The 10476-nt window shown below is 49.2% G+C and overlaps 1 protein-coding gene across 1 annotated transcript in view; it reads right to left on the bottom strand.

Moving 5' to 3' along the window:
- Positions 1 to 1726: 1726 nt before the first annotated feature.
- LOC122542973 (actin filament-associated protein 1-like 1) overlaps positions 1727 to 10476 on the bottom strand; it is a 50923-nt gene continuing 42173 nt past the window's right edge. Inside the window, exons 15-17 of the mRNA XM_043681116.1 lie at positions 9800 to 9987; positions 5536 to 5646; positions 1727 to 2666 (exon numbers count right to left, since the gene is read on the bottom strand). Of these exons, the coding sequence (XP_043537051.1) occupies positions 2640 to 2666; positions 5536 to 5646; positions 9800 to 9987 (326 nt within the window). The 3' untranslated portion in view covers positions 1727 to 2639. The remainder of the gene's footprint in view (positions 2667 to 5535; positions 5647 to 9799; positions 9988 to 10476) is intronic.

The raw sequence follows: 10476 nt of genomic DNA, 5'->3' as shown, positions 1-10476 counted from the left end.
AACCCGTCCTTCTTGTACAAGTCCCACCTTCCCCAGAAGGCATCCCAAATTATCTACATATCTGAAGCCCTCCCTCCTACACCAGCTGCGCAGTCACGTGTTAAGCTGCGCCCGCTCCCTGTTCCTCGCCTTGCTATCTCGTGGCACCGGTACCCACCTTCCCCAGAAGGCATCCCAAATTATCTACATATCTGAAGCCCTCCCTCCTACACCAGCTGCGCAGTCACGTGTTAAGCTGCGCCCGCTCCCTGTTCCTCGCCTTGCTATCTCGTGGCACCGGTAGTAAACTAGAGAACACTAATTGTTCATCCTGCTTTGCAGCTTCCATCCTAACTCCCTGAAATCATTTTTTATATCCTCAATCGTTTTTCTGGCTATATCATTAGTGCCAATATGTAACACGATTTCTGGCTGTTCGCCCTCCCCTTTTAAAACCTTATACACCCGATCGGAGATGTCCCGAACCCTGGCACAGGGAGGCAACATACCTTCCGGGAATCCCGATCCTGACCACAAAATCTCCTGTAATTTCCCCTAACTATCGAGTCCCCTACCAGGAGTACTTTTCTATTCTGCCCCCTTCCCTTCTTTGCCACAGTGTCAGGTTCAGTGCCAGGGAACTGACTACTATGGCTTTCCTCTGGTAGGTCATCCCCCTCCAGCAGTATCCAAAGTGAGGTTTATTGACTGAGAAAAATGAAAATATTGCATTGATGGAGAACCCTTCCTGACCTCAGACTGCCCGAATGTATTTTAGGCCAGTTTAGTACATTTTGGAACCTGGATCCTGTGAGACGTGGCAGCCAATTTGTTGTGCTTTCTCAAGCACTTTAATGCAATTGTGACCAGGCAACTGGTTTCAGTGATGTTGGTTGTGGATAGTGAAGTCAATCAGTCAGGACTGACCCTCTGACAGGGCAGTGTTCCCTCAGGACTGATCATCAGTCTGACCCTCTGGTTGTACTGTGCTCCCTCCGTGCCGAGTACTGAGGGATGGACTGTCAACTCAGGCTCCCTGAAATCACTTATGCTTTCACCCATGAAGGCACAATTATCTCCAGTCACCACAAGGTTAAAAAAATCGTTGCACAACGAAATCATACCATGTTCAATTTATAAACAAATGTAATACAGAGACAAGATGTACAATTCTGATAATTTTATGAGTGTGTTGGTATTGTTCAGTGATATTCAAATTGTTATTTTGCTCCAATATGTGAAATACATGTTTAATTATTGGTGAAACTTGTTTCTTTACTCCTTCTGCAATGTCCCTTGGACAATGAAACGGACTAAGCTGTCTTTCCAGTCTCCTTGATACATGTGGTCATTAAAGCAGGCAGGAACAATCAGTTATTCAGACTGCAGTATCACCAACCCTGACGTCACATGGTGCCTGCATCTATCTTCTGTTTTGGTCACACATTGGCATTCAGCAGTGGTAAATCTGGCTTGAATCTGCCACCCCAAGTGCCCAGTCCACAAGGCTGACAGTGAACATTTCTGCTGCTGATGTGGCTATAATGAGCTTCCTCAGCACCCTAGAGTCATAGAGATCTCCAGCACGGAAACAGACCTTTTGGTCCAACTTGCCTATGCTGACCAAGTATCCTAACCTAATCTAGTCCCATTTGCCAGCAATATTCCTCTTAAACCCTTCCTATTCATATACCCATCCAGATGCCTTTTAAATTGTACAAGCCTCCACCACTTCCTCTGGCAGCTCATTCCATACACGTACCACCCTCTGTATGAAACAGTTGCCTCTTAATTCTTTCTAAATCTTTCCCCTCTCGCCATTAACCTATGCCCTCGACTTCTGCACTCTGCCTGTTTGTTAAGTGAGTTACCACATAGAATCCTAGGAAGTGTTTGCCATCGCCAACTTATCCTTCGTGGGGCATCTCAGCCTTGTTTCTGTTAACTCCAGACAGACTAGGACAGAGCGAGGAAGCCCTTTGAAAGGGCGATCGAGCCTGGAGAGCACGTTTATGCTCACTGCAATCAGCATCACCACTTTGCATCAGGACCTTTCAAAGTTTTTAACGTTGTGCATTGAACAAAGGATCAATTGGTCACTCCCTGTTATGTTAAGTTGACCAGAGGGTTGGTGACATCTGTGATTAATTGCTGTGGTCTTGTTGCTGCTGTGGCCTGGGTTGGCAGATGGGGCGGGGGGGGGGGTGTGATGGAGGTGGGGCCAAAATATAATTTGGAAACTTGGGAGGGGGGAAAACACACATTTGGTTTAGAAAGTCCTCATTTCCAAAATAAACATGTCATCATTTTGCGTTGACAACATTAGCTCGCATTAAAAGGAAACAGACGCTCTGGAATCAAAGTGATGATATTGTAGGCTTTTGGAATCCAACTGTCCCAGTCAGGTCACAGTCCAATTCTTTTTCATCTTATTACAAAGTCACCCTTGATACAGCTCGCAGACTGTAATGGAAACCAGGCCCCTTAGTGGTGTTACGTTTCTTTAAGTGTCAGAGATGACAAGTGAATCCAGTATTGTGTTTTCCTTCGCATGATCCACATGCTGACGCCAATATTTACATTGCCGAAGTTCCGCAAACTCGGCATATTCACATGACGACAGTTCTTTGCAAAATAATTGCATTTTTGCACACGTTTGCTTAGACTGAAGACTTCATTTCCCATTCCTGTAAAGAGAGGAGGACCACGTCAGTGGGGATAGCAAACTGGCGCAGTGAGATGTGTCCCTGATCAATGTGATTGAGATAAAGTGTCAATGAAATAAGCACCCTGGGTCTAAATTCACAGTTTGTGTTTCTCCCGAGCTAAGCACCTGAGCTGAAGGACTGTGGCTTCCAATGCAACAGACCTGCAGAGTTGAAAGAAGAAAGAAAGAAGAAAGAGTTGAAAGAAATAGGAGCGGAGGTGCGCCATTTGGACCATCGAGCCTGCTCCACCATTCAATAAGATCATGGCTGATCTCTACTGGACTCAGCTCCACTTACTGGCCCACTCATCATGGCCCTTAATTGCCTTACTGTTCAAAAGTCTATCTTTTCCTTCAAAACATTCCACAAGGTCGCTCAACTATTACATTCGGCAGGAAATTCCACAGATTTGCAACCCTTTGGGTAAAGGTGTTCTTCCTTGACTCAGTCTGAAATCTGCTCCCCCTTATTTTGAGGCTGTGCCCCTTATTTTTCGTTCTGTTAGAGTTGCAAAGTTGCCACAAATAGCAATGGGAAAGTGACCATTTTATGAAGTTCGCTGGACATTGGTCAAAGAGACCAGGGAAAGATTCTATTCTTTACAGTCACTGAGCTGTACAGCATGAAAACAGACCCTTCAGTCCATGTTGACCAGATATCTGAAATTAATCTAGTCCCGTTTGCCAGCATTTGGTCCATAACCCTCTCAACCCTTCCTATTTATATACCTATTCAGATGCCTTTTAAATGTTGTACCAGCCTCAACCACTTCCTCTGGCAGCTCATTCCACACACACACTTCCCTCAGCATGAAAACATTGCTCCTTAGGTCTCTTTCAAATCTTTTTCCCTCCCACCTTAAATCTGTGCCTGCTAGTTTTGGACTCCACCCCAGGGGAAAATACCGTGTCTATTTATCCTATCCATGCCCCCTCATGATTTTGTAAACCTCTATAACGTCACCCCTCAGCCTCCGATGCTCCAGGGAAAACAGCCCCAGCTTATTTAGCCTCTCCCTACAGCTCAAACCCTGACACCCTCCTTGTAAATCTTTTCTGAGCCCTTTCAAGTTTCACAACCTTGTTCCTGCAGCGGGGAGGCCAGAATTGCACGCCAAGTCCCAAAAGTGACCGAACCAATGTCCCGTACGGCCGCACTTTCTTCAACACTTCCGTGTGGTTTCTCACACACCCAAAAGGGGGGGAAATCAAGTCTCAGTTTAATGCCCCCCTTGAAAGACGGTACATCCAACATTACAGCACCCCTAACAGTATTGTGTGAATAGATTTTGCACTCGACTCATGACAGTGGGACCTTAAACCATGACTACAAAAGCAAGATTGCTAACTGCTGAGTCATGCCTGACCCCCTGCTGTGGGATGCACGAGCCGCTTTTGTGAACCAAAAGATTCACTGGCTCAGAAGTTTGATTTTCTTTGCTGTCATAAATCAGCAGAAAGATGATGGAATGGAGTGTGCAGGCCAAAATTGGTGGAGGGGCAGATCGTATTGAGGAGGTAGGGAGGCCGTAGGGAGAGAGTGGGCAAGGAATTTGCAGATGAAATACACTGTGGGAAAGTGTAAGGTCGTGCATTTTGGTCGGGAGAACAGAGACGTTGACTATTTTCTAAACAGGGAGAAAAATTCCGAAATCGGAAGTGCGAAGGGACTTGAGAGTCCTCATTCAGGTTTCCTTTAATGGAAACATGCAGGTTGGGTCAGTTATTAAGGCAAATACAATGTTTACATAGACCTCTGTAAGATTAGATTAGATTCCCAACAGTGTGGAAACAGGCCCTTCGGCCCAACAAGTCCACACCGACCCTCCGAAGAGTAACCCACCCAGACCCATTTCCCTCTGACTAAAGCTTCTAACACTGTGGGCAATTTAGCCTGGCCAATTCACCTGAGCTGCACATCTTTGGACTGTGGGAGGAAACCCACGCAGACACAGGGAGAATGTGCAAACTCCACACAGACAGTCGCCCCGAGGCTGGAATCGAACCTGGGACCCTGGTGCTATGAGCCACTGTGCCACCTGCTGTTGTCATTCATCTTGAGAGGACTAGAATATTAACGTAGGGATGTACTTCTGAGGCTTTATAAGGATCTGGTCAGACTGTATTTAGAGTACTGTGAGCAATTTTGAGCCCCATACCTCAGGAAACATATATTGGCCCTGGGTCCAGAGGACAATGATACCAGGAATAAAAGGCTTAACATATGGGGATCATTTGAGGACTCTTGGACACTCCTCAATGGAGTCGGGAAGAATGAGGGGAGATCTGATTGAAACTTAGAGAATACTGAACGGCCTGGACAGATTGGACGTTGGGGTGATGTTTCCATTGGCAGGAGAAACGAGGACCCAAGGGCACAGCCTCAGAGTCAAGGGAAGACCGTTTAGAACAGGGAGAAGGAGACACTTCTTTAGCCAGAGAGTGGCGAATCTGTGGAATTCATGACCACAGAAGACTGCGGAGGCCTGGTCACTGAGTATATCTAAAACAGAGAGAGATAAGCTCTTGATTGCTAAGGGGATCAAAGGTTACAGGGAGAAAGCGGGAAAATGGGATTGAGAAGCCTCTCATCCATGATTGAATGGTGGACCAGACCCGCTGGGCTGAATGGCCTAATTTCTGCTCCTCTGGTGTTGTGATCTTAAAATCTCTGACATGTGACAGTTCTGACTAAAAGTGCCACTGACCTGAAAGGCAAATTCTCTTTCTCTCTCCGCAGATGCTCCCCGACCTGCGGATATCCAGCATTCTTCTGTTCTTCCCAAGAGGGATCTCTGAATCGCAGACCAACTCTCAAAGAGATCGTCAAAGAGGTGGGGGATACATACCTTTGTTTTCTGCAGGACTCGGCCCTTTTCAACCACCGTGATGGACGGTGTCCTTCTCAGAGTGCTTTTGGCTGAGGCTGTGCGTCTTAAGATTGGGCTGACTATCGGACCCTGTCAATTGAATGAGAAATGAGCAGTGACATTGATATCAAGTCACAGCAGATTGGCAGCAGCTCTGCAAGACTGACCAGAGCCCAAATGATGGCATTCCATCAAATCTGATTGAGTCTGGCCCGGGTCAAATCAAAAGGCCAGTTATAAATGAATATCAAGAAGAAAATGCAAAAGCTACATTTGTTGCTGGTGAAAAGCTGCCTGTTTAATTGCTCAAAAAACTTGCTCTTTCAGACTCCAACTCCTGTTTAAACAGGTGGAGTTTGGATCTGAACTCAGAGATCCAAGTGAGTGATTCGAGTCCGCATCTGAACAGATGGGAAAAGATTGAAACATTTGCGATGTTAAAATTGAGATTGGTGATTTGATAGATTTTTAGTCCGAGGAGCAGGTCAGGGATGAGTAAAATGCTGTGAGATATGTCAAACAGCACTGCTTCAAACTCCAATAGATATCTGCTTCTGTTTAAAAATGACGGAGCATTGTGTACGTGTGAAGTTAGTGTCTTGACTGAACTAACAGCGCAAGGCAAAGTAAGGTCACACATTCCTGAGACGAGTGGAGAAATGCTTCAGACTTCCAACCGTCCCACCCTGCTGTCTGTACGGGCCGCTGTCCAGGCCGTCGTGTTTGACAACTCGAGGCCTCAGGTCGTTTACAGCTGTGAGTCCATCTCAGACTGACCTGACTGTCTAACTGTGCTTTCCACAATCCCAGCCCCCAACCCTGCAGGTGCCATGAAAATATGGGTCCCAGATAGTGAGTTCAAGTCCCACTTGAGGATCTGAGTCCTTAATTCAGGCTGATACTCTGAGTGCTCTATTGTGGAAATGCTGTGAGAGGTGTTGTGATTAGATTAGATTCCCCACAGTGTGGAAACAGGCCCTTCAGCCCAACAAGTCCACCCCTCCCCTCCGAAGAGTAACCCACCCAATCCCATTTCCCTCTGACTAATGCATCTAACACTATGGGTAATTTAGCATGGCAAATCCACTCTAACCTGCGCATCCCTGAGCACTATGGGGTAATTTAGCATGGCCAATCCACCCTAACCTGCACATCCCTGGACACTATGGGTAATTTCCCCATGGCCAATCCACCCTGACCTGCACATCTTTGGACTGTGGGAGGAAACCGGAGCACCCGGAGGGAACCCACGCAGACACGGGGAGAACGTGCAAACTCCACACAGTCAGTCACCCGAGGCTGGAATAGAACCTGGGTCCCTGGCTCCGTGAGGCAGCAGTGCTAACCACTGAGCCACCGTGCCATCCCGTGTCTTTGAAACATGGAAAATTTGAGTCAGGAGGAGGCCATTCAGCCCTTTGAGCCCACTCCCCCATTCAATAAGCTATTGAATAATAGAATTCCAACAGTGTCAGATGAGGCCACTCAGCCCGTCAAATCCACACCGACCATCCCACACAGACCCACCCCCTTAGCCCGTCCCTGTAACCTTGCATTTCCCATGGCTCATCCACCTCACCCACACATTCCTTGGACACCATTGGCAATTTCCCATCGCCAGTCCACCTAACCTGCACATCTTCTGACTGTGGAAGGAAACCGGAGCACCCGGAGGAGATCCTCACAGAGACGGGAGAATTTGATCCCATTGTAACCTCAAATCCACGCTCCCATTCACCCCTCATAACAGTTTGGTCACTTGCTTGGCGTAAAATCCATCTATGTGGAGAGTGTGGGTGCTAGAAAAGCACAGCAGGTCAGACAGCATCCGAGGAGCAGGAGAATCGACGTATGGGGCATAAGCCCTTCATCAGGAATGAGGCTTGTGGGCCGAGGGGGCGCTGAGGGGTAAATGGGAGGGGGGTAGGGCTGGGGGAAGTTAGCTGAGAATGCATTAGGTAGATGAAGGTGGGGGAGAAGGTGCTCGGTCGGAGAGGAGGGTGGAGTGGACAGATGGGAAAGACGATGGACAGGTCAAAAGGGTGGTGCCGAGTTGGAGGCTTGGGACTGGGACCAGGTGGAGGGAAGGGAAATGAGGAAACTGGTGAAATCTGTATTAATCCCGTGGGGTTGCAGGGTCCCAAAGTGGGATATGAGGCGTTCCTTCTCCAGGCGTCAGGTGGTTCGGGTTTGGTGATGGAGGAGGCCCAGGACCTGCATGTCCTTGACAGCGTGGGAGGGGGAGTTGAAGTGTTCAGCCACGGGACGGTGGGTTTGGTGGGTGTGGGTGTCCCAGAGATGTTCTCTGAAACGATCCGCAAGAAGGCGTCCTGTCTCCCCACTGTAGAAGAGACCACACTGGGTGCAACGGATGCAGTAGGTGACATGTGTGGAATTACAGGTGAATTTCGGTGGGATGTGGAAGGATCCTTTGGGGCCTTGGACGGAGAGAGGGGGAAGGTGTGGGCTCGGTGGCAAGGGAAGGTGCCAGGAGTTGGGGTGGGCGGGCGGGTTCTTTTCTTGTTGCGGGGGGAGGGGTGGGGGTTGAAGGGTAGAGGTGTAGGAAATGGTGGAGATGCACTGGAGGGCACCGTCGACCAGGTGGGAGGGGAATTTGCGGATAGGATTTTCTGTGGTGGAATTGGTCATCCTGGGAACAGATGCAACAGAGGCGGAGCACTTCGGAATTAGGGATGGCATTTTCACAGGAGGTAGGGTGGGAGGAGCTGAAGTCCAGGTAGCTGTGGGAGTTGGTGGGTTTGTAGTGGGTGTCCGTGGTTAGTCGGTTGCCGGAGATGGAGGTGGAGAGCTTCAGGAAGGGGAGGGAGGCGTCCACGATGGTCCGGGTGAACTTGAAGTTGGGGTGAAAGGTGTTGTGAATTTACTGAACTGTTCAACCTCCTCGTGGGAACACGAGGTGGTGCTGATACCGTCATTGATATGGCGGAGGAAAAGGTGGGGAATGGTGCTGGTGTAGCTGCGGAAGATGGACTGTTCCACGTACCCAACGATGAGGCAGGTAGAGCTGGGGCCCATGCGGGTCCCATGGCTATCCCTTTGGTTTGGAGGAAGTGGGAGGATTGGAAGGAGAAGTTGTTGAGGGTGAGGACAAGTTCAGCCAGGACGGATGTGGGTGTCAAGGCGGGAAAGGAAGAAATGGAGGGCTTGGAGGCCTTGGTCCTGGCGGATAGATGTGTACAGGGACTGGATGTCCATGGTGAAGATCAGGCATAGGGGGTCGGGGAAACAAAAGTTTTGGAGGAGGTGGACGGAGTGGGTGGTGTCCAGAATGTAGGTGGGGAGCACCTGGACCAAGGGGGACAGGACGGTGTCAAGGTATGCAGAGCTGAATTCAGTGGGACAGGAGCAGGCTGAGACACCTTCTCCCCTGCCTTCACCTACTGATTGCATTTGCGGCTGACTTCCCCTCAGCCCCACCCCCCCTTCCAATTATCTCTCAGCATCGCCCCCGCCAACCGGCCCACAAGCCTCATTCCTGATGAAGGGCTTATGCCCAAAATGTCGAATCTCCTGCTCCTCGGATGCTGCCTGACCTGCTGTGCTTTTCCAGCACCACACTCTCGACTCTGATCTCCAGCATCTGCGGTCCGCACTTTCTCTAAGAATCCATCGATCTCTCCCTTAAAGATGGTCAAGGTCTGTCCTTCCATGCCTTTTCAGGACAGGAATTCCAAAGATTCACAACCCTCTGACAGAAACGAAATTCACTTCCTCTTTGTGATAAGTGATTTTTAAACCGTGATCTGGTTTCCCTGTAAGAGGAAACATCCTCTCCACATCTACTCTGTTCAGACCCTTTCATTGCCTCTTACCCTTCGAAACTCATAGCTGGCCCAACTTCCCCTCGTCATCTGCCTGTCCCAGGTTTTATGGATGGGTGATGAAATCAGTCTGCTCTCTCAGATTGATGTGTAAGATTGCGTGGCACTGTTTGAACGGCTCCCCACTATCCCAGCTGATAAATAACTCTCTCCTGACCGCTAATGATTTATTTCATTGCTGATTGTGGTGATTTTCTGTGCCCAAAGTGGCATTTCACTCCATCAGAGCAGTCACCATACTTTGAATGCACCTCAGTGGCTGTGAAGCAGTTTGGGGTTGCCCCTGAACTCGTGGCAGGTGCTATATAAATGCAAGCCTTTTTGTTCAGTTACAGGCAGCGTGGGTAGCATTCAAAGCAGAGAAGTCCCCTCCCCTACGCCCTCCAACAACATGTACAGACCTCAGGACTCGCTGCTTCTGAGTTTGAGGAAAACAGAGCCAGAGACTGGCCACAGGATGCCCGTTTCAACGTCTTGCTCAGGGACAGCAGGTTAAGTTCAGATCCCGACTTCACCCTCTCTTTCGCTCTGTACATAGCCTGCTCGAGACGACGGATCTTCTCTTCCAACCTTGGCAGCGCCTTTTTCTCTGCAGCCGAGAACAAACACAGCATGGGGTTACCGTTGCGCACACACGCACACACACACACACAAAGTTAACAAGCTCCCACGCCCTGTCACAAGCGAGTAGGGAGAAGCGAACATAAAGCGAAGCAACTCGTTTAAAGAAATGGGCCTCAGTGCGATGGGGGTCAGAAGCCAACAGCAAGACATAACACTGCCTGCTGACGTGCGCACACGCCCTCTGGGCTGAAAAGCAGGAGGAGCCCCTTCACAAAGGCGCTGGAGAGCTGAGAGCAAACACAGGTCAGACTAGGACATAACATTGTCAGCGAGGGGTCACCATGGGCAGCACAGGTCAGCGACCTATTTCCCATTGGCATGTTGACCTTCAGCTGAAAACAGAGTCACGCGCACAGACACACTCTCTCTCTCACACTGACACTCTCTCTCACACACACACACTCTCTCACACACACTGACACACACACACACTCTCTCTCACTCACACTCTCAC

The sequence above is a fragment of the Chiloscyllium plagiosum genome, chromosome 42, assembly GCF_004010195.1.
Source record: "Chiloscyllium plagiosum isolate BGI_BamShark_2017 chromosome 42, ASM401019v2, whole genome shotgun sequence".
Classification (NCBI taxonomy): domain Eukaryota; kingdom Metazoa; phylum Chordata; class Chondrichthyes; order Orectolobiformes; family Hemiscylliidae; genus Chiloscyllium; species Chiloscyllium plagiosum.
Note: the sequence above shows the minus strand (reverse complement) of the source record. Positions and strands in the feature narration are given on the sequence as shown.